This window comes from Nomascus leucogenys, chromosome 4 (genome assembly GCF_006542625.1).
Source record: "Nomascus leucogenys isolate Asia chromosome 4, Asia_NLE_v1, whole genome shotgun sequence".
Taxonomy (NCBI): Eukaryota; Metazoa; Chordata; class Mammalia; order Primates; family Hylobatidae; genus Nomascus; species Nomascus leucogenys.
The window spans coordinates 32,621,323-32,649,204 of record NC_044384.1 but is presented as its reverse complement, the minus strand read 5'-3'; the positions used below and the strand labels follow the sequence as shown (position 1 = coordinate 32,649,204).

The following is a 27,882-nucleotide window of genomic DNA, read 5'->3' as shown; positions in this document are numbered from 1 at the left end:
GTGTGTGTGTGTGTGTGTGTGTGTGTGTAGAGCACATACACGGAGCAACAAAAATGTGTTGTCCTGTAGATACAAGTCATATTTGTTCTATGGCCTGTTTTTTTTCCTTCATTTAATCTACTGTGGACAACTTTGAAAATCTGCCTAATCCCACATAAAACTCCATTGTATGTGTGTACCATAATTTATTTGACTTTTCTTTTTCTTGAGCGTTTTTAATCTGGTGCCAGCCTGTTGAACCACACCTTTTCCCACTACCATGACTCAGTGCCCTGCTGGGCCCCACGGACACTCTAAGTTTGGGGGGCAGTTCTTCGTTCGGTGTTTAGCTGGAGTAGGGCAGGTATTATCAAAAAGGTTTTTTGTTCTGGTAGACCGCCTCTCCTCAGTCCTTTGGCTAGCGAGAGCAGGCTTGTCATGGGGTGTTTGAATCTGTGCATGTTAGCAGTTCTGAACTGCAGGCTTCTCCTGCATTCTATTGGGATAGATGGGAAGTAAAGAGAAAACCCAGGGAACTCACTGCCACACCATTCCTCAAGTCCCAAGGTCCCTAGCTAGCCAGTCCTCATCTTTCCACCATTCCATGTCTCTCCATGTTTATTTCTTGTATTATATCCGGGGATTTTTAGTTGTAAGAGGGTGAACTAGAGAAGAATGGGCTACTCCGTCTTGGCCAAAGGAAAAGTCTTGTTCATATTTTTGTTCATAAACATAATTTATTTTACACTCATCAGTGGAGTCTATTTCTGTTGTTAGTTTTTTTTCTGCCAGCTCTCATTTATGATGGTTTATTATGTGTTTTGTAATTTTATATTAATTAATAAATTTATTCATTCATTTTTGAGAGGGGGTCTCACTCTGTTACCCAGGCTGGAGTGCAGTGACGCAATCTCAGCCCACTACAACCCCCGCATCGCAGGTTCAAGTGATCCTCCCACCTCAGAGACCACAGACGTGCGCCACCACACCCGGCTAGCGTTTTGTAATTTTAGATTGTTAGCTTACGTTAATGAAGTGGTCTCTATCTGTGGGATTCTTGCATGGGTCCCTCCAGACAATATTTGTTTTACTGTGTCAGTCTTTATATCACTTTTAGCTAATTTCCCTGTTCAGAAATTTTTGGACCATGCCAATAAGAGGAGATCTGTGGTCCTAACTTATCAGTGAACACTTTCTCCCACCCCAAAGTGCAAGGCAGACAAATTTCCCTGGTGCCTTCCATTGCTAGTGGGGAGATTTCCTAATCAACCCTTTCATAGTAGGCATGCACCCTTCAGCAATACTGAGTCTTTACTTTATGCGGTGGGCCTTGACGCCACCTCCCATCTTGAATGGGTCCAGGACCTTCTATGCCATTCCACATGTTGCCTTTAAAACTCAAACCTTTTGTAACCAAGAGATAAACACCCCTAATCAGCCATAGCTTCAACTGCCCAGCTTTCATTTTCAGCTTCCTCTTTATTTTTGGCCCTTGAGAATTTTGGCCCTGCTCCTTGAGGGCTCGATTGTGCATTCAAAAGGTATTTCCTGTAATTAATTGAGCTTTTTAAGGGACTGTATAATAAGAGAAGCTAGTTTATCTTTTTGCTGGAAATAGAGCCAGCCTTCCCATTTTTTTCCTCTCAATTTTGGTAATATATTTTCTGGCAAGAGTAATTGAGGAATATATCTTCTTTGTTGATATTGTAGCAATTAGAAGTAATTTTCATTCTTCATTATAAAGAAATGATGCTCTCAACCCAAACATCAGTAGGACATAAACTGAACTGATAGCTGCAGACTCTCCTACAGGATCCTCCAGCCTCATGCTTCTGAACTCACTGCTCAGAATGAGAAGTGGGGTCTCTGGAGGCCACATCTGTCAGCTGATTTTCAAAAGTACTGCCCAGCCACGTGGGTTCAATGAATCATCCCCTAAACTCATTGTTTCCATTATTTTCACTAAAGATTAAAATATAACATCTTATTTCCATTGCCCAAGTTGATGCAGCTTTTCTCTATTGATTAGAACTAATGATGATTATAAAATGCTAAAATTTTCAACAAAGCAGATTCACCTTCATAAATAATTCCTGGATGTTAAGGAAGCAGGCCATTTAACATGAAGTAAGTAGCCCTGCACCTAAAGGTCAGTCATGTGTCCAAGTAGTATTTCTTTTAAAAAAAAAAATCTATTTTGAGACTAGGTTATAAGACTGGCTAATTTTTGTATTTTTGGTAGAGCTGGGGTTTCACCATATTGCCAAGGCTAGTCTCAAACTCCTGGACTCAAGTGATCCACCTGCCTCGGCCTCCCAAAGTGCTGGCAAGTGCTGGGATTACAGGCGTGAGCCACCATGCCCAGCTGAAGTAGTATTTCTTTTTTTTTTTTTTTTTTGAGACAGAGTCTCACTTTGTCCCCCAGGCTGCAGTACAGTGGCACGATCTTGGCTCACTACAACCTTCGCCTCCCAAGTTCAAGCAATTCTCCTGCCTCAGCCTCCTGAGTAGCTGGGATTACAGTCACCCACCACCATGCCTAGCTCATTTTTGTATTATTAGTAGAGACAGGGTTTCACCATGTTAGTGGTCTCAAACTCCTGACCTCAGGTGATCTGCCCACCTCAGCCTCCCAAAGTGCTGGGATTACAGGCAGGAGCCACTGTGCCCAGCCCGAAATAGTATTTCTTGAGCACCTGTTGGGTATTTATTCTGCATGATGGAGGGAGGGGGAATCCACATCATATGGTCCATAATCTTTGGCCTCTGGAAACTGGCAATCTGATTGAACAATCAGTGGGATAGAAAATAAATAACTATGAGGTGGAGATACAGCCAGCACCGTGTGATGGTACAGACAATATTAAGTAGAATAAAAATATACAAGGGAAAGAGGCAATTTCTGATGACATATAGTCTTAAAAGCCTTTATGAGGTAGAGAGCACTTGATCTGGGTCTATAAACATGACTCAATTTTTGATAGACAAAGTGAAAGTTCCACATAAGGAAAATGGCCTGAGTAGAAACTCAGAACAAGGATGGCAAAAAGTGGATTCTGAGAATGGCAAGCAGACCAGTTTGGCCCAAGTGGGAATTGTAGGTGGGGGACAGCTGATGCTGGGCTCACTGTGGAAGACAAAGTGCCCTTCAATGCTTAATCATTGGCTCCCTATTATCAATCACAGAATGTTAATAAATATTAATTTCCAGAGTTGTCCTAACTGCTCACTTCATGGTGTTACATAGACATACTGCAAAGACTTCACTTTTAAAACTGAAGGTTGGTTTCTCTTATGCTGATAATTTAAACTTAATATATTTTAACTAGTGAAGGAATAAACTAAAATTATGTTGCTTCCACATTCTGTAAAATTTGGAATGATCTCTGTCCCAGGAACCCTGGTTTAACACTGGAGACAGGACAAGGGACTTAGGAAGGTACCTGAGGGTTGGCACAGGTGCTCAGCTGATCGGGCGCAAGGCCTTGAAGCAAGATGTAAACCGTGGAAGTGGCCAGTGGGTGCTGCACCTTTTATCCAGCAGTGGACCTGGGTCCAGTGGACCAGACTCTGAGGTCTGTGAGTCTTCGCTGCACTTCACACTTGCTGTACACCCCGCAGCTCACACTTGCTGGTAGTTTTGACCTTTGAGGTGACAGAAGTACCAGAAAAACAAAAGAAAGGAGACATTAAAACAGAGTAACTAGGTTCAAAACTCAAAGTGCAGGGACTAAGGGGAGTGCTTTCTGGTCGCCACAGGTTAAATTTTTTTATACAAATATATTGGCATAAAGAATGATTCCTGGGTACATTCCATTTGTCCTTCGTTTCCTCCCTTGTATGATTATATGATTATTGATGTCATGAAAAGTGCATTTATCAGGCCTGGCTGTCAGAGAGTTGCACTTATTTTGTGCCCACAAGCAGTTTTGAGGTAAATCTCTTGCTTTAGGGCATTAGCTGATCAATACAGACATCTGTAGTGAGGGATTGTTTTCCACATCATCTACAAGACTCCATTTTCCTAGGGCATTCTAGAGGGTTCTGGACTTTCTTTAGACAGGAAGTCACTCTGGATGGGATGGGGACAGCAGGAAGAAGGAGCCCCTATGAAAGAATCTTTCTTCTTTAGCAGCCTGTCTTTTAGAAGCGAGTAGCTAATCCAAAGTAAAGGCCTTGGAAGAAAATACAGCAACTGCTCATCACCCCGTGCTCTGCCATTTCTAGGGGCTTATTTTCTCTCCCCTTGGGGTTTTCAGTCTGATATCAGCTCTTACTTTTTCTTTGAAATTTACAGGATCAATGATCCCACAGGCCAAGGCCCAACCCTCCATATTACTGCCTTTAATTACATATAAGGAAGAGGGCGTCTTGTTTCTGTATATTGGAGGCATAGCAGTGACAATACACATGGCAGGCGGTAAATACTGCTGAACGGCACTGAATTCCTAAGGTATAAATGTAATGATTTAGCTTCCCTATTAAAAGATCTCCCGGCCGAGTGCAGTGGATCACGCCTGTAATCCCAGCACTTTGGGATGCTGAGGCGGGCAGATCACTTGAGGTCAGGAGTTTGAGACCAGCCTGGCCAACATGGTGAAATCCCATTTCTACTAAAAATGCAATAGCCCAGCATGGTGGCACACGCCTGTAATCCCAGCTACTCAGGAGGCCGAGGTGAGAGAATTGCTTGAACCTAGGAGGTAGAGGTTGCAGTGAGCCAAGATCGTGCCACTGCACTCCAGGCTGGGTGACAGAGTGAGACTCCGTCTCAAAAAAAAAAAAAAATCCCTTCTCTCCTTTTTTTCTTTTCTCCCCCATCACTTCACCTTTTTCTCCTATAATTCAGTCACAACTCTCTGTTAACTGTCTAGATGGACTCTTGATACATTGAGACATGCCAGGCATTCTATGAGTTTCACCTCCTTGGAGAGAAGGTTGGTAAGAGCCTTCTTACCAGCTCCAGGCTCACCTGCTTGTCCTGCACGTAGTCTATAGAGGAAACCCTGGGGTTCCCCATCGTCCTCCTGGAGGGTCCTTCACTCTCTGTGTCATAGCCTCTGGTTCTTGAATCCCTTATAGTCCTTTGGTTTGGTTTACTCTCCTCCTTTGGAGAGAACCCTCCAATGTTTTCCTGATAAAGGGTTTATGGGAGGTAATTTTTCTTTAGGCTTCACATGTCGAAAATGTCTTTATTCTATTCCCCAACTTAATTGATGTCTTCATCAAGAGATATATTTCTATGCTAGAAATTATTTCTCATCTGAATTCTGAAGGCAGTGTTCTATTTTCTTTTAATGTCTTACATTGCTGTTGAGAAGTCTTATTGATCCATTGTACATAACCTGTTTTTTCTCTCTGGAAGCGTTTATGATCCTTTCTTTGTTCTCCAGGTTTTGAAATTTTACCACGATGTGACTTGGGAGTCCACTAGCAGTTAATTGAGGAACAGGTTCAGGGACTCACTGAGTTAAATCTTCATGCCTGCCTCACAGGGTTGTTGTGAGAATTAAATGAATTAATGTCTGTAAAATGCTTGAGACATTGCCTGCCACTTAGTTAAGTACTAGCTAAGCATTTGCTTTTATTAATATTTCACATACAGAAAATTATTTCCTAGAATTCTGGAAAGTTTTCTTGAATGATTTCTTTGATATTCTCCCTTCTGTTTTCTCGGTCCTTTTTTTTTTTTTTTTTTTTTGATCTCCTATTGTCTGTTGGCTGTCCTGTAATAATGTTCTCATTTAAAAAAACCATTCTTTCTCATTTTGAATTTCTTTGTGTGTGTGTGTGTGTATTTATGTGTGTGTTTGTGTGTGTGTCTTTTTTTTTTCTTTAATTGAGACAGGGCCTGGCTATGTCACCCACGCTGGAGTGCAGTTGCATGACCACAGCTCCCTGCAGCCTCAACCTCTTGGGTTCAAGCGATCCTCCCACCTCCCAACTAGCTGGGACTACAGGCATATGCCTGGCTAATTTTTTTGTAGAGATGGGGTCTCACTGTGTTGCCCAGGCTGGTTTCGAACTCCTGGGCTCAAGTGATCCTCCTACCTTGGCCTCCTAACGTGCTGGAATTACAGGCATAGGCCACCACGCCTGGCCTTGTGTGTCTTTCTTGTCCTACTCTGTGAGAGATTTCTCTAGCTTTATCTTCTGAACTTTCCATTGTGTTTTTAATTTCTTCTATCATATTTTGTATTCTCAAGTTACTGCATTTTGTTGTTTTTCCCTATTCTTTTTAAATGACATCCTCTTTGCTGTAGTCTGAATCTGTTCCTCAAAATTCATGTGTTGGAAACTTAATCCCCAATGCAACAGTGTCGGATGGTAGAGCCTTATGGGAAGTGTTTAGGTCACCAGGGCTCCACCGTCAGGAACAGATTAATGCCATTATAAAAAGGCATGATGGAGGTAGTTTGGTCTCTTTTTTGCCTTCCACTTGCCATCATGTGAAGACACGTTGTTTCCCCCTCTTGAGGATGTGCGATCTTGGAAGCAGAGACCAGGCTCTCACCAGACACCAAACCTGCTGGTGCCTTGATCTTGGTCTCCCACCCTCCAAAATGACAAATTATGAAATTTCTGTCCTTTATAAATTACCCAGTCTCAGGTATTTTGTTATAGCAGTTCAACATGGACTAAGACACTCTTCTTGTTTCATGGCAATATTTTCTTACATCTCTCTGAGAATACTAATTTTTGAAGTTTCATTTCCCTGAAGAATTCTGTTTTCTCCAAGATTCTTTTTATTTTCCCCCATTTATTTGTGTTGGGCTCTGTCTTCAAGTTAGAGGAGTTCCACAGATGTAGGTCTTCTTGGCTGCCTAATGTTTATGAGAGGGGTACATTAACAAAACCCACAGGAAGCTCTGTGCATGTGGGAAAGTCTTGCCAACTGTGGGCTCCATGTATTGAGATTTGACTGGGTTATCGTGTTGGGGAACTCCCAACATCAATGTCCTTAGGGTCTTTCTCTTTGGCTGGTCAGATTGCCAAGTGACGATTCTTGCAATCTCCTGCCTGAAAGGCAAGAGTTTGGCTGCTAATAGTCTAGGGATAGTCGGTATCTCATTGCTTCAATACAGTACACTATTTTCAACTGAGCCTGGTGTTTCCCAGCCTGGAGACCCTCCATTTTACCCTCTGCCAAGGCATGGGAGAGGCAGTTTCCCTGCTACTGGAGGGGGTGGAAATCTGCGATCTAACTCTTTTTTATACAAATTGGCAATCAAACCCCCTATTTTCAACCCAGCTTCACCCTCACCTCTAAAGGTAGAAGAAGATACTGCGAAGTCTCTTGGGGTTTCTGTGACTCAGATTATTTCTTGACTTTCTTTACTGCTGATTCAGAAAGCAGCTTCTCAGTTCTACTGTTTCTTTTACTCATCATGATGCTTCCCAGCTTTCAAATCTTTGCTTCAATCAGTTCTCCAATTCTCTTTGCTTTTGTGGGTTTATGCCATTAAAAAACTCTTTCAGTGGTGTTTAGTAGGAGGAAGCAGAGGTGATTGTGTTTATCCCCAAATTTAAGTGCAGTCTTAGTTAATTTAAAGTTCATCAACAATGAAGTGTAATATGGTTTGGCTGGTCCCCACCCAAAATTTCATCTTCAATTATAATCCTCATAATCCCCCCACCCCGCCCCCCTGTCAAGGATGGGACCAGGTGGAGATAACTGAATCATAGGGGCAGTTTCCCCTATGCTGTTCTCATGAGATCTCACTGCACCTTGATGGTTTTATAAGCACTCACTCTGTCCTGCCACTCCGTAAAGAAGATGCCTGCCTCTCTCCTTTGCTTTCCATCATGATTGTCAGTTTCTTGAGGCCTCCCAGTCATGTGGAACTGTGAGTCAATTAAACCCCTTTCCTTTATAAATTACCCAGTCTCAAGTATTTCTTCATAGCAGTGTGAGAATGGACTAATACAGTGTTTTTATTTCAACCTTAGTAACACAGACAGCCTTCTGTTGGAACATCCTTGGGTATGAAGGATAACATATTTTTGTGGCTTATATGCAGGGCTGATATTCAAAATATTGAACAACTGGTGTGGTGTGGGTGCTGACCAGTAGAGAGGAACAGCATCATTCTTGCTGCCTGCTGGCTGTATATTATTGCTGAGTATGAACAAGGAAGAAACCATTTGAAGCAAAGATGAGCACATCCTCAATTGGAGTGCTAGGCAAAGTTCTGCTGTGAAGCGTATTTTTTTTCTTTTCCTTGACCCTGTGCCTTGAATATAAATGTGCCTTGAGAGGGGGAATGATTTTGCAAGGGAAGAGGTGGCTGAGTCTCTGATGTGCGATGAATGTCAACAGGGTGAGACTGATAAAAGAACAAAGCAAATGCAAAAAAGAAATAGCTCATTGTTACTGTCGGTAAGGCACCCCTGGACTATGGATTCTCAGCTCAGGGCTAGATGAACAATAGGAGAGGAAAAGACACACTCCTTAAAGAAATCTGGTTGCTGTGATTTAGGATTCAGATATGTGCCCTGGAAGTATGTTTTCAATTTTTTCAATTTAAAAAGAAATATTGTAACATAGATTCAGAATGAGAATAAGAAAAAATGGGAAGACAGTTTAGATATTCTCAGTGTTTTTATGAGTGAGAAATGCCTGGTGATGATGTTTTCATTGTTACTCTTTTTTAAAAAATATTTAAAATTTTATTTTATTTTTTAAAAAATGTATTTCTGTCACTCAGGCTGGAGTGCAGTAGTGCGATCTCGGCTCACTACAACCTCAGCTTCCTGGGCTCAGGTGACTCTCCTACCTCAGCCTCTCAAGTAGCTGAGACTACAGCCGTGCATCACCACACTCGGCTAATTTTATTTATATTGGGCAGAGACAGGGTCTCACTATGTTGCCCAGCATAGTCAGCGAATCTTCTACCTCAGCTTCCCCAAGGGCTGGGATTACAGGTGTGAGCTACCGCACTCAGCTCATTGTTACTCTTTATCAATGGTTAGGCTAACATACAGGAATTTCCTAATTTCTATCCTAGAAAATCAAATAAACAGTTCACAGACTCACACTCAAGATGATCTATTGATAATAGGAATGGTAATTTAGAGTAACCAAATAGCCTCAGCTGACGAGGGAAAGCTCTGCTTTACATAATAGTGCTATGTAATTTCATAATAACTCCAAATAATGTATTTGGAATGAAAAATCCAGGCCGGGCATGGTGGCTCACACCTGTAATCCTAGCACTTTGGGAGGCTGAGGCGGGTGGACTGCTTGAGCTCAGTAGTTCAAGACCAGCATGGTTAACATGGTGAAACTTCATCCAAAAAATATTAGCCGGGCTCGCACCTGTAGTCCCAGCTACTTGGGGGGCTGAGGCAGAAGGATTGCTTGAGTCCAGGAGGTGTAGGTTGCAGTGAGCTGAGATGGCACCACTGCACTCCAGCCTGGGCAACAGAGGAAGACCCTGGCTCAAAAAAAAAAAAAAAAGAAATCCAACTGTGTGTGTGTATGTGGGTATGTGTTTAATCAGCATTTGCAACCTCTAGTGAAATAATTGATTCAGACAAAGATCATTAATAGATGCTAAAACCATTAGTTGAAAGGGTATAGGGAATTGGGTATTCCTATGGTGTCAAAGTATTGTACACAGAATACTCACTACTTGCTGAGAGAAGATGTTTTTCTTTACAACGGAGAGTTCAATGGCCACCAGAAAATCAAACACCACACCGACAGTGAGATACACAGATGTGTGGATCCTGATGAATATGAAAACACATCATCATCTATGCAATATGCTTGCCAAAAAATATTTACCCTAAATCTCATTAAGCTTTTAGAACTTCCCTCTTAGAGACAGGGAATAGAGGAACCAGTTTCATGTATCACAAGGAAAGCATCAGACAAATTCAGAATGTGGGACATTCTCCAGCTGGCCGTTTTTTCAAAAAGGGTCTAGGGCAAGCAGGCTGGCTGAAATTAAAAAGAGATTTAAGACACATAACCATACATAATGCATATTTGTTCACTGGATTTTGTCAGAAAATGATGGAAGATATTTTGGGGATAGTTGGAGTATTTTATTTTTTTAACTTTTATTTAAGCTCAGGGATACATGTGCAGGTTGTACAGGTGAACTTGTGTCATGGGGGTTTGTTGTACAGATTATTTCATCACCCAGGTATTAAGCCTAGTACCCATTAGTTGTTTTTCCTGATCCTCTCCTCCTCCCACCCTCCACCCTGACTGCAGAAATCTGAATATGGACTGAGCATTAGACACATTACAGAATCAGTTTTGCCAGGTGTCATAATGATATTGTGTCTATGTAAGCAAATGCCCTTCTTTGGAAATGCATGCTAAAATATTTAGGGATGACGTGTCATGATATAAATTACTTTGAAATAATTCAGCAAGAATAGGTAGATAAAGAGATATGAAGCAGATATAGAAGAATACTGGTGTTGAATCAAGATGGTATGTATATGGATGTTCAATTGTTTTATTCTAGTTTTATATTGGCTTGAAAGCCATTGCACTCCAGCGTGGCAACAGAGCGAGACTCCGTCTCAAAAAAAAAAAAAAAAAAAAAAAAAAGTGTATTAGTCCATTTTCATGCTGCTGGTGAAGACATATCCAAGACTGCGAAGAAAAAAAATTAATTAGACTTGCAGTTTCACATGGATGGGGAGCCTCAGAATCATGGCGGGGGGCAAAAGGCACTTCTTACATGGTGGCAGCAAGAGAAAATGGGGAAGATGCAAAAAAGTGGAAACCCCTGATAAAACCATCAGACCTCATGAGACTTACTCACTACCATGAGAACAGCATGCATGGTGGAAATTGCCCCCATGATTCAAATTATCTCCCACTGGCTCCCTCCCGCAACACGTGGGAATTATGTGATTACAATTCAAGATGAGATTTGGGTGGGGACACAGAGCCAAACCATATCAAGAAGTTTAAGGAAATGGCCTGTGGATGCAAAATCACATAAACTTGGCCTGACAGTTTTGGGAGGAGTAAAAGTGAGTGTCTGAAAGGGCCGTATTTGCATTGGACACCCGGGAAGGGCCAGTGGTGCTAAGTTCACCAATGTAATGAAATGAGGGGGTCATTCACTCCAGAAGGACTGAGAATTTTGGAAGAATTAATGTACTTAGAGTGCCCAAGTTATTGCCAGCAATAATTTACTCACTGGCAAGATCGGATTAAATAATTCATGTTACAACTGCAATGAGAATACTCATGATTGCTGGTTGTTAGTTGGTTTTTGTACCCCAAATTAAGTCACCTAAAATTACTTCCTTTTCATTAGTTCTGAGAATGTTTTCTTTTCTTCCATTCATCCTTCCTTCCTTCCCTTTCTTCTCCTTCCTGCTTTCCTACCTCTCTTCCCTTCCTTCCCTCCCTCACTTCTCTGTCTCACCAATTCTTTCTCCAAATAATATTAAGTAATTGTCCCATCCACTCAAGGCATAGATGTAGAGTGACAGTTAAAATGCAGAATTGCTTCCTGCAATGCTAAATTGTTCTTAAAGTACAGTCGTTGTTCAGGAAGTGTGTTTGCAGCACTGTCCAGCTCCATTTCTGGTGTGATTTCAGGGAGCTGGACTGTGCCATGTTACGCCGCCTGGAGAAGAGGATTCTGGTTGATCTCCCCAGCCGGGAGGCCAGGCAGGCCATGATCTACCACTGGCTGCCTCCTGTGAGCAAGAGCAGGGCCTTGGAGCTGCACACAGAGCTGGAGTACAGTGTGCTGAGCCAGGTCAGCTGCCCTGGAGAGGGGCACATGTAGGTCAAGGGCCCACCACATTGCCATCTTGTAGACCAGGTCTTACCATGAGCTGATAGAAGCTTGAGACACTTAGAATAAGATCCAAGCTGCCCCCGTAATGCAATGGGCATCTTCACGAAGAATAAGCTCCTTTTCACTTAAAAATATTCAGAGAGGGAGAAACAATGTGAGGCAATGGAAACAGCATAGGGTTTCGACTCAAAGAACCTATGGTCAAATCCTGGCCCTGCTGCTTGTTAGCTGTGTGACCTCAGAGAAGTCACTCAGTCTTTGAGCCTCAGTTTCCTCATCTGTAAAATGGGTAGCAGATGAGCCACAAAGAATGACTGTGATGATTACATAACAGAAAAGCTCAGGGGTACATGTCTATTATGCCCATTATCAGTGGTGTCCATTCCCAGGGTGTTGTAGAAATGTTGCCTGCTTTTGGTGGAACATTTGAACACAATGTTCTCTGAGGTTCCTAAATGGCAGGTATGATCTTATCTACAAGAATAAACGTGCCTACCAAATTTGACCATCCTTGGATTTGAGTACAGGGGCCCTGATAGGCTAACTTGGGTGTTCTGGTCCTTCACCGGCATCTTACAGCATATTTCGATGGTGTTAGAAAGCTATTCTAGCCCAGCTGCTTAGGTTATCCCAACATGCTAGCAGGGTCTCTTCCTCAAGCACTGTTTATCTGGGAATCTTTTTAGGGTGTTCATGAGTGACAGATACAGAATCTACACAGGGCTTCTGATACTGGGTCCTGCCTATAACAATGTAATGGCCAGGAGCATTCTGCCCACTGACCAATGGCTGGTTTTTTGGCTGTTTCAGGAGACTGAGGGCTACTCAGGCTCCGACATTAAGCTCGTCTGCAGGGAAGCAGCCATGCGGCCCGTGAGGAAGATCTTTGATGCACTTGAAAATCACCAGTCAGGTATGGGTTGGATCACCGTGAAGGTGTTCTGGGAAATTTGTGTAAAAATCCCTCTCACCAGCAGATGGAGCCTGGCGCCTGCTCTTGGTGCTACTTTACACTTGCAACGCGTTTTTTGGTCAAATCATCCCTCACTCAACTCATTCCTCCGTGGGTGTTCTGATTCAGATCGACTTTGCTTGCAGATGATAAACTCCTTAGGGCGCAGGCTTTTATTTATCTGGCACACTCTGATGTTGGGCTGGATCCATTTGAGGCACTATATAAATATTAAATAATACCTGGTAACAATACATGTAGGTCACATTTTTTTGTCTGGGCCTTAGGGGCTCAGTTGCATATTAAATAATTTTTCCCCAGCCCTCTTTAGTCTTGCCTTTTGCTGCATTAACAATTACGAATGCTGCATTATGCATTATTTTGAAAGAAGGTCTATTAGCGTTTCAAGGGCATTGATCACCAAGAGGTCGATTGTTGTGCTGTGACTGTTGTGCTCTTATCCTAGAAAGCAGCGACTTACCCGGGATCCAGTTGGATACAGTAACCACTGCCGACTTTCTGGATGTGCTAACTCACACCAAGCCCTCCGCAAAGAATCTGGCTCAGAGATACTCAGCCTGGCAAAAAGAGTTCGAGTCTGTTTGAAACCACATTTACCCTGACCTGGCCACAAAGGCAACCACAAAGACCTCCTAGTTTATTAGTGTCCGTGGGAGAAGAACAAAATGGAATGGAAAAGAGAAAATTATTCTTGAAGAATGGATTAACCTGAGCCACTGTATTATTTTGGATAGCTGAGATATATTTATTAACTTACCATTATTGATGTCAGCAAAATATTGAGGGTTTCAGTTGTATACATATATGTGCTATTAGGTCATACAATGGAGATTTTTCTGACAATTAGACTCCATAAAATTTTAATGAACAATTTTCTGTAATGTTACTCATTTGTAAACTTTTGAAGAAAAAGATGTACTTAGAAAAGTTCTGTTGGCCACGCACAGGATGATCCTGAGTTGGTGCAGCCAAGTAGAAGCTAAGCTTGACAGGCACTGCCCAGCTGACAGTCCCAGGGTGAAGGAGGACGGAAGAAGGGAAGGCAATGCAGTCTGTTTCTCAATCTGGACAATATTCTGAATCTCATCAGCTCCCCCTAATTCTGACTCCATCCAGCTTTGTCAGCAGCAAACCCCTCCCAAACTAAGCCTCACTCAGAAATGTCACTGAGCATTCTGATCCTAGAGCTAATAGCCGGGGTGACTAGCACACTATCACCATCAGCTGCCAGTCTGACTGTTTTGGGTTCTGGCCCCCAATAACATCTTTTCACTCTTCACACCTCACATCCGGTGTGCTCTGCCCTTCTCTTTCCATTGCCGCAGCTTCTCATCAGATCCAAAGCTTAGGATGGGGCACCTGAGCTTCGAGAACATTCGTCCCAAGTCTTCCCTGCTCTTAGGCTCTTCCCCCTCTCCTTAAGGGGTTATAAACAACTAGAAGCATCTCTCTCAGAAACCCACAATCCGAGGCATCTACTTTCAACCCTTGATAAATTTTGAAGGCTTCCACTAAGTAATGCCACTTCTTTTCCCCCACTAGAACTTACCTATGGGAAATCACCTTCTTTTCTCTTCCTTGCCTTGTCTTCATCATCCCTGCAGACAGACTCTTCGAGAGGAAGAACCTCCAGAAAGAGACACTTTGGATAGCTAAGTATCCCAAAGGATTTTACCCTTTTAAACAAAACCAAAGCATTTTTTGGGATATCGATTATTTTGAGATTATTCTCAAATGCCTCTTTAAACATCATTTCATGGAAAATGTCAAATTGAAAATATACCTTATTTAACAAATTGAAAATAAAAAAGATTTCATCTCAGTACATGCTTAAACTTCTTCATAAGCATCAGGCACTACACCATGCAGCACCAGTGACATAGAGCATACAGAGTCCCCAGCCCCTGGGCCATGGACCCGTAGTACCCATCCGTGGCTTGTTAGAACTGGGTTACACAGCAGCTAAGAGGCAGGTGAGCATTACTGCCCGAGCTCCACCTCTTGTCAGATCAGTGACAGCATTAGATTCTCATAGGAGCGTGAACTCCATTGTGAACTGTGCGTGCGAGGGATCTAGGTTATGCACTCCTTATGAGAATCTAAGTAATGCCTGATGATCTGAGATGAAACAGTTTCATCCCAAAAGCATCCATCCCCCGCCCCCCATCCAGGCCCAGTCCGTGGAAAAACTGTCTTCCACGAAACCAGTCCCTGGTGCCAAAAAGCCTGGGGACCACTGATACAGAGGACTCTACTTTGAATGGCCCAAGACTGACGTAAGGCCTAAGTTCCAATGTCTACTTTATGATTTTGGGGGGTTCTTCTTGTCAGGCCATCAGCTGACATTTCTTGTAGCTGCTAGTCCATTTGCTTGTGGCCACTACCATCATTTCTAATTTTATAAAATCTCAACTGCTGTTGCGAATTTGCTGCAGTGGGAAAGTTGGTGCTGTATGTGTATCCAAAAGTGACTGGGTAAAGGGGCAGGGGAAATACTCCTCTGGATAGCATGCTTTGTGACAATACATTTAGGTCCTTTCTGCTTACTGCCCATTCCTGAATTCATTCAGGATAAGTGCAGTCCTGCCATCCCTCACAGCAAATACACTTAACCTTCTTCCACTTCCAAAACCCCATATGCAGCCTGTGTGCCTGCTGCATCTCCACATCCTCCATTCCCTTTAAATATCGCCTAGTCCATGTTTTTAACACTTCCACCTCTATTCAGTCACATATTCAGTCCTCCTTTTTCCTAAGAAAATTTGTCTTCAAATACTTCGGCATGTGGATGTTTTTCTGTCACATCTTTACTTTGGTGGCTTCTTCTTGATGTTTTATACATTTATTCCTGCTTTGGATGAAATGAAGTGTAGCTCTTTCATCTCTCTGCCCTTTCCTTACCATGTATACATATCTGTCTCCATCATCCCAAAAGTTCTATTATGATTTTAGGTTAACTCAATAATCAATATTTTTAATAGAACTGTACATTGTTAACTGCAGAGCCAGCTAGTGAATTAGAATTACATTTGCTTTCTTGTTGAGTTTTGTCTTTCCTAGAATTAACAACTGCCTCATTTTTCTATTTGCTTAATTTTCTAAGTATCTTTTTTTTTCTTGGTGACACATTCTCGGACCTGTTAGGTACCCATCAATATTCTTTTCCAAATGGCCAAACATACCAGATAAACTTTCCACTCCCTTCCCACCTGCTCTGGTCCTGGTGTTCTAAGGGAAAGGGGAGCAGAAGACCATGGCAGAATAAGCAATTTGTACCTAATCAATTTCCAGCCCTGCATCTCACCCTGGCCCACCACCATGCCCACTGTTCCCATGGCCTTAATTTCCATGGTTCCATTTTTCCAAAGAATAATGGAAAATTTCCATTCTCCTGTCTTGGCTAGGGGTTGGCATCTGACTGCTCAGGGTGGAGAAGTTTCCTGAGGCTCCAACTTTTAACCAAGTCCTCACTTTCAATCCTGTCTTGTACCTCACTTCCTCCCTACCTGCTGTCTGCAAGCCTTGAGTCTTTGAAGTTGTTCTACAGGATGAATTTTGGCTGTATTTTCTTTGCACTGATTTTGGCTATCAACATTCCAATCAGTTTCCACCTTTCAGATTATTGTACCTTTTCATCCACTGATGCCTCCTCTACCTTCTCTTGTGGGCTGACCCTGTGGGTTTACATTTTATTCCTTTTACTCTTATTTTGGTGTGGCTTTGAGAAAAAGAGACCAATACATATGACTAACCTATTACGTTGAGTCTCTATGATTATTTTTTAAAAGTAGATTAGAAGTATATATCTAAGTTTACATAGGAGATTGGCCTGATAGCTGTTGGAGGAAAGTTTAATGTATTTTCTTCCAAAGCAGAGGTCACAGCCCAAAGACCAACAGAAACATGGAATGTAGTGGCAAATGAGGAGTAAGATGGATGTTAGGCAAAGCAGAGGTGGAGACGGTGGTGAGCTAGAAAGGGCCAGGGACTCTCTGACACAGTAATGACTCTGCTCCAATTGGACATGGAAATTTGGATCTAACATAGCCAGTTCTTCCCATCTTCCTAGAAAACCCAGTAGTTGATTTGCATTAGAATCTCCTGGTGTTCAGATGTTGGCAATCAAGGTTAACCATATGCCTGTAGAATTCCCACGGCCTGCTCCCACTCACCTTTAAAAGCCTTCCTTGGCAGACCATACTTACCTAAAGTAACCGCATTCCTGTTGGCCTTCTTCTTCATCATTCATCAATCTCTCATTGTATTAGGTAGCTGTGTAAAAATGCACGTGTTTCATCATTTGTTTGCTCCCTCCAAATGTAAGCTCCATGTCTGGAGTACTTTTTTTTACTGCCATTGAATGAAACATTATTTAAATTGGCGTAGGCCAAAGGCTATCTGAGCACTGTCTGTGACTACTACTCCCATGCATTTTGCTCACTGCTCATGATCTTAGAGGACTTACACAACCATTCTGAATGTGTCAGAGTCCTTGGTATTGCTATACATTTTTATATGTGTTAATTTCCCAAATAAAAGACACGCATCTTAGGAGCCACAGCTGTATTCTCTCCATCTCCCTTATGCTTTACTCACAGAGAACATGAAATATCTGATTTTTTCAGGAAGATCAGCTAGTGAAACAAACAGGAGTTGAGCTGTGTATGACATAAAGAAAAGCACTGGAAAAAGCATTCAAACTGTTTGAAACAAATGATTTCTGGTACTTTGGCACCCTCCTTACTGCTCCTTAAAGATAGCAACATGATTTGGGACAGGAGGCCTTGATGGCTGGTATAATACAGAAGTCACCAAAAGCCTTGTGCATTTAGGCTGAAAAAAGCTTTTGTGACTTATGTCAAATAAACATGATAATGCAAACACAGCCCTCTGCAAACAACTGCTAACATGACAAAGCATTCTACTGCTCGAGGCAGTGTTTTAATGCAATAGGTTAGTGTCATTTAAAAAATTCTCTATTATAGGTGCCTAAGGACTTCAGTTTTATCCTACATGAACACACGTTGATCCAAAAACCAATTGAACACCATCAGTGTAGGTGTTTTTAACTTCCCTGTCCAACATACTACTGTAAGTTCTAAAACATGGGATTATGTGTGAAGTGACATATATTATCATTCCATGGGAATTTCTGACATCATGGCTAAAGGTAAAGTTTGATGGAATTGTCACTTAGAATGAGGTAGGTTATCCTCCTTTTCCTTTCCTAGCCATTTCGATTAGCTCTCACAGATGCAGAACGTATGGTAGGCAGAGCTACTGTAACCTGTGGCTGACTCTGGAGGTGTGGGTGGAGGGGGTTGAATCTGTCTCCCCTGGACTGGAGCTCTGCCCTGCTCCACACTCCTGGCTCACAGCAGATGTGGGACACTCAACTCCTGACAATGGATGTTTTCTAATAACTTTTCCAGTCCCAAGGTGTCACATGGTCCCTTTTCTGGCCCAGGACAGGATTATAATAAAACTGATGCAAATACCATCCTTGAAATTAATACCAGATAGCCCTTTAAATGGGACGCCAGAAAATGAAGCCTAAGAAACTTCAGTTACTAAACTTCCTCCATGAGGCCCAAGACAGACTAACCAGCTGAGACTAACATGGATTGGAATGTTTATAAATAAGATTTTTAGTTATTCTCATGAACCTTACTGTGGGCCAGTCAGTTAGCAAGTCCTATATAATGCTTGTTAAAGATCTCAAACTAAGATTTTCAGGGCTCACAGGGATAAAGTGGAATGGAGGAACGGAGACAAGCCATTTCTCCCAGCTGAGTCCATCACGCTCAGGAGACTTTTACCCTCTTCACTTCCTGACCCATCAATGATGTTCCCTTCTTGGCTTTAGCTCTAACCTGTCTCGGGAGTATCTGATCCATTACTTCCAAGTGTTTATTTAATGGGGCCTCCCCTATGGGCAACTTTAAGACAAGTCTAAAATGAACATTTTCTCCTGCCCACTCAAAGCTATGCTTTCTAGCATTACATTCCTATGATATTTCGTTTTTATTGGTTCAGTACCCATTTGAGTGCTTACCTGTGTTGCAGCAGATACAGGAAAGAATGATGAAACTCAAATTTAACTGGGTAGCAAAATTAAAATTTAAAAAAGAGATGCAGCCCTGTCTAGTGGGGAGAAGAGCATGTGAAGACATAAGTGCACTCTTAAAGTGCCACATGGACATGAAGGGGGAACACCTTGCCCCATCCTGAAGTCAGGTACGACATCAGAGGACGGGAACGCCGAGTTGGATCTTTTAGTGTTCTTGAGTAATGTGTATTCTTTTCCTTAGCTCTTCAACTGGAAAGGATCCTTGAGGCAAAATGTTTTTCTTAATAGGCTTATTTCTCACCATAATCAGGGCAGCACAGCAACTAGCAAACACTTGATAATGCTTGGGCCAAGGCATCACTGACCCAGGTGCCCAAGCAACAGGGCAAAATTGAAGGCAGCCCACCCACCAGGCACCACGCAGAGCTCTCTACCCACAGGCTGAGCTCTCTCTGTGCAGCTTTGCTCTGAGGAAGTCTAAATGTAGTACAGAATATCCTTTTTTTAATCCTTAGGAAGACTTTCTCCACTGAGATAAATGTAAAGATAAATTCTACCAACCTTTTTCAGATTGTTAAATGTGGAGAGTCCTGCTTCATCATCATTATCATCACAAACGCACAGCACTTACCATTTGCCCAATGATATTCTAAGTACTTAATATATAGTTCATGCACGTAATGCTCACACCAACCCTATGTGGTGGGCATTATCATTATCCCCATTTTATAGATAAGGAAAGAAGGCATGAGAGGTGAGGTGACTTGCCCAAGGCCAGAGAGCTAATTTTGTGTTACCAGGATCCAGAGTATGCTCTTAGCCACTCCGCTCATCCTTCTGATTTGGGGTGGTAGTCATATCACATCTGCCTTTTGCACTCTGGGATATATAAGTACTAAGATGAGGCATTTGCAAAAACAAAAACACAGTGCTCACCAAACTAACATTTATTTAGCTTTGTTCCCTCCCATCCAAGACTGCTGATCGCTAAACAAGCATCAAAACCTGAAGCTCATTAACATCAGAGTGAGCTTCAATAAGGTGAACACTACAATGATGTACAATTACATCCTAATAATTCAATGCTCAAGAGCCCTGTAAAACTATTGCAAGGCCCAGGATTATCACAGTATGCAAATGCACTAGGAAAATCATTACCTATTTAGTCCTCTTCATTTTGGTGGGTTTAACATGAGAAGAATAATCCATGCTACAAGACGAGATTTCATTTTACAGCTGTAGCAACCAAGTGCATAAAAGCTTGAATCTGTCCCAATAGCTTCTAAAAAATTTTTCCCATAGTGGCAGAGGCAAAAATAATGAAATCTTGCAAATGTACAGTTAATAGGACCCTAGTGGACACTAACTTCAAAAATGCATGGTCTATAAGATAAGGCTTGATTCTAGTTTCTGCACTGTTCCTGTTAATAACAATGTCTAATTAAAACATCTGTAAAATACTGATAGTTTTAATTTTACATAAAATTTCCAAAACAACTGTTACACAGTATAATAGGTATCTGCAATGAATAGGTTATTAATGGAAATATTAATTTAAATTAAAATCTGGTTCTAAATTTAAATTAGTCATCTCTGGCTAATGAAGAGAAAAAGAAGTCACCCGTGCTGGGAATACAGTAGAAAATTTAGTTTTCAACATCTGTTAAAGCAAATTCACTGTATCACTTGGGCTAAAGGACAATTCACTTTGTTGCTTTCTGTCTTCTCCATTTGGCACATCTGATGGATTTCACAGCTGAACTCAATATTAGAACTACAGCCTAATGCACCTTTTAATACATTACTTTATAATTTAAAAACCACCATCAACTTTTCACAGTCTGAAATCCCCCCTCCCTGTTTTCCAGTGAGGAGATAGCAGAGAACACTCTTCCCTGTGGTAGCTTTTCCCCCACAGCCCTGCCTAACCTGATGAATATTTTAAAAGGAATGGCACAAAATCTCAGCTTTCCCTTTCTTTGGGTCTCATCTTCAGTTACAAAATAAAAGAGATTAGCAAGGCTTACTGGCTGGCCGCAATTCAATACCTTTCTTTCTAATTAATGCACAACAAAAGAGGGTTAAAAAGCGATCAGCACTGACTGGTGTCTACCGATGCTGGCACTGAGTTGGTAAGGGATTCATTCCAGACAATAAGAAGCTGCGTTTCAAGTTGCTTCAGATGCACACATTGCTTCACAATAGGTGCTGCAGAATGTGGTCCACAGCATGAGGGAAACTCTCACAAGTTAAGTAAGGAGGTGGATTAATTTTTTCTTCATCTGATGCTCGATATTTCCCTGAAATGAAAGTAAAGCCAGTAAACACAGGCTGCCGCCAGAATGCTAAATTAATCCTACCCCATGAGCACCTGGGTCATCACAGAACCACCCTTACAGTTATGAGAGAATCAGGGGCCGCACATCTCCCAAATCACCTTTTATTGAGGCTTCAGGATGTAAATAAGGCAATTCAAAGAAATGTCACATTCAGCCTTTCCCCAGGCCCTCTGGTCATTCACAATGGACAGCCACAGGTACTGGATCGCCTGACAGCTAAGATTCCCTTCACATGTTCACAGCTGATGAAATCATTTTCTTTCCCCTACCCTCAGCTCTAAAGATAGACTGGTGATTAAATTAATGCTTTAAAATGGAAGCCCAGACCCCAGAGGGCAGAGGACTCATCTGCTCCCAAAGGCAACTGGGAACAGGATGTGCTGCTGCCATGCAGGGATCCAGGCAGCCTGGGAGCCCAGCAGATGAGAACGCCCTGGGTTGGGGAGGAAAAGAGTGATGGATGCTCACAGGCCTGGGGCCAGGCAGGACAGGCCACTTGGCATCAAGCAGCAGGCTCACTGCCTGACTCTCCCAACCCTGGAATTCAAGATGGCCTGCTGTTCTAGCACCTGGCACACAATTTAACACCTCAACACAGCAGAGGAACCATTCCACAGTGGTCACAAACAGCTTTTACAAGTCAGAAGGTGCACAGTCCCTATTTAAAGACCCTTTAATGGGTCCCAGTGCCCTTCAGAAAGAATCCAAAATCTCTACTGCTGCTTACCAAGCCCTTTGTCATGCAGCCCCAGTGACCCTCTCACCTAAGCATGTGCTACTGGCTCACCAGGCTGCAGTCCCAGATTGGACCTGCTTTTCTGAGGGCCTTCACACGTGCCATTCCCTTGTCATTCCATTATTCTCACCTGACTACCTCCTTCATGCTTCAGGTCAGACCCTACCTTCCCATCCAAATTAAACCCCCTCCCTGTTATTCACCTTGTTCTTTGCCTTCACAACATTTACAACAATTTGTAATTATGCATTTATTTGTTTAACATCTGTCTCACGTTTAAGATGACTAAGTTGAGAGCAGGGACTATATCTGTTATATGTCCCAATGTATTCCAAGTACCTAACAGTGACTAGCACATAATAACTATCCTGTAAATATCTTTTTAAAGAATGAATGGAGGGAAGAAGAGAGGGGAGGGAGGAATGCAGAATGCAGCTCCTGCCCTGTAGCCACCAGGGCTGCCTCTGCCCTTCACCTTTCTCCTTGCTCTCTCATCCCTTTGTGGTCTCTGTTGTTGATTCTTCTGCTTTTCCCAGTTTTCTCTGCCTAAACTCAGCTCTTTCAACAACAGACCTACTGTTTTCTACAACTACTTTAAGAGGCTTTGCCAGACAAACACAAAGCCTGAAAAATCCTCTTGTCCACATCTTTGCATCATGGTGGAGAAGACGCTTCCTGTCTTATCTTACTGATTATAACTTCTTACAGCAAGGGAGCCAGCATCAAATGTACAAAGGTAATTAATATATACCTCACTCTCGTTAGCACCCTGAAGGCACCTGTCCATAGTATGGTCCCCGCAGCAAGCTCTACTGCCAGTTTTCTTCCAAAGCTTAAATATCATTAAATATAAACTCCTTCACAAGGTTTCTATTTGATCTTACAGGTAAGTTAATGACTAAATATTACTATATGACCTACTTTCTGGATCCAGTGGTCTAAGGGACAAATAAATAAGCTTCCTAGCCATGGAGTTAAAGGCTTTTGCTTAGTCTGGCTCTGCAAGTGGGGTTTCTACAAAATACAAATCGACAAAAGTGGCTTAGGTATATGTCCTAGTTCTAGCACCTAGCACACAGCAGGGGCTCAGTAACGTTCATCGAGTGAATGGAGCTGCCTGCATTGCTCATGGCTGACTCACTCACTGCAGCAGCCTGTGCTTTCATGGATGGATAAATGATGAATGGAGGGAGAAAACAGGATGCTATGTTAATGATATATGAAGGCAAAGATCCTATTTTTTTTTCTAGATGACTGTTTCACATGCTAAACAAATTCTGGTTAGGACTAGTCAAAAATCTTTAACACATAATTGATCAAATCATATTGAGCATCTACCTTGTGCTACCCCTTTAGAAACAAAATTGCTCAAGATGATCCACAGAAAGCACTTGTTATTGAATATGCATTAAAATATTTATGGTTATTTTCAACACTGGGAAGCCTAGCACTTGTCCACTGCACTGAGTTAAAATTTACCAATGGAGCTGGCTGTTCCACATGTTTTTAGAACAGTAGGGTTATTTACAATTTTTCTGACCAAAAGTCAATGGTACAAATATGCCTGTTTCCAAGAGCTGTACTTAGTTGATTTACTAATTACACATTTTGGACTTGATTGTGTTATGCTGATGGCTTCTCAGAGACTAAACTGATGCCTGTGAAAGGCCAGTCACAACCAAATGCCAGTCAGAACACACGACAGAGCCAGTGGAGACCAGCCGGGGGAGCTGGACCCATCAAGACACTGGCAGAGGTACCATTTTGAAGCTTAGTGTAAATCCTTAATTACATGAGCTACAAAAAAAAAAAAGAAAGAAAGAAATACTCATGGGAATAATACACAAGAGCAAAAATAGTTATCTAAGGACTTATTCAATAATGAGAAAATAAAACAGCAAAAGGCAGGAATCTGAAACGAAAGATACATGCAGGCTGACGAGTGTGGCTACTTTTCCAGACTTTATTTCATTCTTCCTCTTTTCTGCTTATATCACAGGGCTGTTATGTTCCTGGGAAGGTGATCATTTTGACGAGACATTCGAAAAAATCCACTGTGTTAATTCTAGAGTGACTGGTGTTACTATCTGCAAGGCTCCAATGTTCACCTCAGGCCCCAGGCACAAGCAGACAGTGTTTTCACTCTTTGTACAGACCTTTGCCACATACTTCTTATTCAACTGTAGCTCCATCTACACTTCTTGTTTCTATTTGAAATTCAAAACAGATTTCAAGCAACCACATTTTCTTGAACAAACATCATAGTCACTTTTTCTAAAAAATTCCCCAGTTGTAACTCTTCTTTGACTTTATGTTTAAATATTCCCTTCTGTAAACAGTCTATTAAATAGTTTTACTACTACGATATGAAACCAGGCAAATGAGCTCACAGAGACATCTATGGAACCACTTATCTGCTATTTGATTTATAAGAGTTAGATGATGATTCTCGGACAAGATTTCTGGCAGTCATGTGCTGTTAATTCCAAATGCAGCAGGTGCCATTTGGGGGCAGCAGGCAGGGGAAGAAGGGCTTTTCATTTTAATGGTAACAGCTCATTAACTTCCCAATGCAATAATATTCGGCCCCACTAACAGATCTTATGCCTGTTCTTTCTTTACCTCGAAAGGACTTTATCAGTCCCACTCTACACAGGATCTAAACTATGAGGGCGAGATGGGACCAGTCCAATCCCATCATTCTTACAGGGCCTGAAAAGGGGAAGAGCCTTGACCCGAGTCTCACACAGCTAGTTAGTGCAGAGCTGAGACCAGGACCCAAGGCACTTAACCAGTCTATGGTGGTCATAATACTGTATTAGCGAATCCTCCCCACTAAAGTCTTTCCTTTTTCCTAAATTTATTTGAGATACCATATAGAGTAAACCTAATTGTGCAGGAAATACTTCTTAACCTTTTGCTCACCACAAACAGTAAGTAAACAGAAAAAAGAGTTTTTCAAATATTTTTGTAAGAGTTCAAACATTAACACAAAGAATCAGATCACTTAGCTGGCCAGTTTCCTAAAGAAATCAGTATCACAGTCGTATAGCCAGCACAAAAATAAAAGGTATTTTCACAGAGCACCACCACCCATGGTCCTTTGCTTCATCCCTCTGTGGTGAAGTGTACATCCAGGAAATAGTATAAATGCTGTCAACCAGGAATGGTTATCTCTGGGAAAGTATTAAAATACCTCTGAGCCCTGATCTTCCTAGCTTTGTACAGCACGGGCCCTTCCCAATTGTTTCCTATAATCCTAAGCCGTTTTATTTTTGCTTTGTGGCAGAAAGAGAATAAAAGTGCCCAGGGATCTGCCATTTCTGCAAAGATTGTTCTTTAAGCAACTGTGTATTCTACTATTCTGTTTTAGAAAATGCTTTATACAGAAGATACATACCAGTCTTTACTAAGATGCCCAGCATGCCGACATCTTGAGCCCCACCAACATCATCCCTGCAATCCTAGAAAAGCATAAAGAAGGCATTTAGTCCAGTGTCTTCAGTAAGCTAGCCAACAAACCTTACCAACTGATTTATTAGGCTAGGGTGTCCAACTGTAATGCCATGTTTTTTACTGAAATAGAAAAGAGAAGATGTAAAAGGTGAATCCACATATAATACTCTGAGGAAGCATTCCAAGTTTGGAAAGGGAAGTATCTCAGAGGTGGAAGGTATACAATAGAGTAGTAATCCTGGTAACCAAACACAGAGAGCAGAGTTACAACTACAATTCTCTATGCTTTGCCACACCTACATCTATTTATCTCCCCATTAAACAGATCATGGAAAAATGCATTCTATCCATTTGGCAGTAAATAATACAGCTGCAGACAGGGAATGAGCTAGATTCAGAAGATAGCTTTTCTGTGGACCACGTAGTATGTTATCCTTACTTTCCATCCCATTGTCCTAACAGGTAGAATCAAGTTAAATCCAGATACTTAAACAGACTCTGAATGTCTGATGTTCACTTCACACTTGGGAATAACAGATCAGTCTGAAAAAGAAGTTCCTCTAATTATCATTCAAGACAAGGATAAATATACTTGGTTAACTTCAATGATGATGAATGCAAGGTAATTAAAATTCCAAGGACTGAAAGAAAAATCAAAAAAATTAATCTTGCCACCTCATGTCTGTAAGCAGGATTGATTCAGACCATGCCTGAAGAAAGTTTTTTTTTTCCTTAAAAACCATTAATATTGTTCAACAACAGCCCTTGAAAATGAGTTTCAGAATGTCAAAATCCTCATTCAAGGTCCAACTTCAAACCATTTCTGTTACAGCTAAACTTGCCCTGCTGAAGAGTGGAGATGGGGGAGAGGAGATAGGGAGGTGGGAAAACGTGAATGTGGACAAGGAGACAGGGGAACCGCCACTTTCCTGGATAACCAACAACCCTCCATGCAGCACAGCTGTTGCAACCCTTCCCACCTCTCATCCTGTTGCAGGGCCAGCATCTCCTGGGATAAAGAATTCTGAAGGCTCCAGCTCAGATAACCACTTCTTTAGACACATTTGTCTAGGAAAGGCTGCTAAAGGCTTGCCAAGAGGAACAGGTGTGACTCAAAAGATGGTTTCTCAAAATACTACTGAGCTCAGTGATTACCCTATTCAATTTTAGGTGAATGATTATAGAAACAGAAGATAAAATCAGGAGGGCTGTGATACACATTTCCACCATCACAAGTTAAAACAGCTAGGGAGGGAGTCCCGAGCTCAAGCTCTACTTCCAGCTGTGCTACTAATTAGCTATGGGAATTCAGGCTTGGCGATTCACCTCTTCGGGCTTCAGTTTCCCAGTCTATAAAATGAGTTTTCATCCAGACATTTGTGATGATCCCTCCCAGCTTGACATGTTATTATTTAAAAATTGAAATGTAATCCTGGCCACCAACTTACCATGTGGCAGTGTGCTTTCCAGCTGTTTTCCCATCAAGACACACACGGGAAATAACATTTGCCTAGTACACTGGGCTAAACTGACCAGGTGCTCATGGCCACAGGTGACCAGCCAGGGCCTCCAATCATCCCAGGCTCAGCCCTGCCACTCAAAGGGCTAAGGTGATCAATATCTTTAGCTATTTGTGGCATACAGATAGAGAAGTTCTTCCATAAAGCATACGCTAAGAAAAAAAACAATAGTGGTAGAATTCTTTGGTATAGGTTCTCATTTGTGTAGCGGTGTTCCTCAAAAAGACATTTAAAGCATTCAATTGACTTGCAATATAAATGGCTTTTGAACTATATATATATAAACATATATATATATATTATAGGAGTTAACTACATATATATGTATCGTAACACACAAATCTCCTATTACACTATGGAGAAATGTCAGAAATAATAAAAATTTCAGTTCTTTAGAAGAATACCACTAAACATCGACAGGAAACCTCATTTTATAGGTAGCCATTTATATACTGCCTACATTGTCAGTAACAGAATGTCCCCTTTCCTAAAGCAGTGTTTCCAAGCTGGCTCTCCCAGCACGACAGGTGAGCCGGGAGCACCTGCTGGGTTCTTCTACTTACATCTCCTATCATGACGGCCTCCTCAGGTTCACAGCCAGTGCCCCGCAATGCTTCCAAAAAGAACGTCTTCTCTGGTTTTCCCACAACTGTGGCTTTGGTATCTGTGGCATACTCTAAAGCAGTCACAAATGGTCCAGGCCCCAGGGCTAAGCCATCTTTCCTCTTGTAATACCTGGCTTTGTGGATTGCTATCAGAGGTGCCCCATCCAGGAGTAACCTAGAGAGAACAACAAAAAAAAAGAAACTGGCTAAAAGCAAGGCTTTTATGACTGGGAATGAAAGTCAGACTTACAAAGTGGCTTTATTCACACCCACAGAAACAAATAGTTTCTTATTAACTTTTAATGACTTGCTGTCTTCTAATGCATTCACAAAGAACTGCTGGGAATTACACTCAGATACACTAAAGAAAGGTGATAGATTATTAAATTTGGGATTGCTTCAACCTTTTACCTTTAGTGGT

General features: G+C 41.8%; 2 protein-coding genes and 1 long non-coding RNA gene across 6 annotated transcripts in view; 1 reads left to right on the top strand and 2 right to left on the bottom strand.

Annotated features, from left to right (window-relative positions):
* Positions 1 to 13,265, bottom strand: part of LOC115834743 — a 47,768-nt gene extending 34,503 nt beyond the window's left edge. The window contains exons 1-3 of the long non-coding RNA XR_004029631.1: positions 12,734 to 13,265; positions 11,794 to 11,886; positions 3,423 to 3,624 (exon numbers count right to left, since the gene is read on the bottom strand). This is a non-coding gene — a long non-coding RNA (uncharacterized LOC115834743). The remainder of the gene's footprint in view (positions 1 to 3,422; positions 3,625 to 11,793; positions 11,887 to 12,733) is intronic.
* KATNAL2 (katanin catalytic subunit A1 like 2) overlaps positions 1 to 14,557 on the top strand; it is a 219,792-nt gene extending 205,235 nt beyond the window's left edge. For both annotated transcript variants that reach the window (XM_030810487.1, XM_012506288.2), the window contains exons 15-17: positions 11,558 to 11,720; positions 12,573 to 12,675; positions 13,181 to 14,557. In XM_030810487.1, coding sequence (XP_030666347.1) covers positions 11,558 to 11,720; positions 12,573 to 12,675; positions 13,181 to 13,320 — 406 coding nt within the window. In that variant the 3' untranslated portion in view covers positions 13,321 to 14,557. The remainder of the gene's footprint in view (positions 1 to 11,557; positions 11,721 to 12,572; positions 12,676 to 13,180) is intronic.
* A 5,180-nt stretch (positions 14,558 to 19,737) lies between these two features.
* HDHD2 (haloacid dehalogenase like hydrolase domain containing 2) overlaps positions 19,738 to 27,882 on the bottom strand; it is a 47,498-nt gene continuing 39,353 nt past the window's right edge. For 2 of the 3 annotated variants that reach the window (XM_003267559.3, XM_012506289.2), the window contains exons 5-7: positions 27,420 to 27,636; positions 25,281 to 25,344; positions 19,738 to 21,105 (exon numbers count right to left, since the gene is read on the bottom strand). In XM_003267559.3, the coding sequence (XP_003267607.1) occupies positions 21,002 to 21,105; positions 25,281 to 25,344; positions 27,420 to 27,636 (385 nt within the window). In that variant the 3' untranslated portion in view covers positions 19,738 to 21,001. Of the gene's footprint in view, positions 21,106 to 23,797; positions 24,088 to 25,280; positions 25,345 to 27,419; positions 27,637 to 27,882 lie in introns of those variants that run through there. The other variant, XM_030810485.1, reaches the window with a different exon arrangement.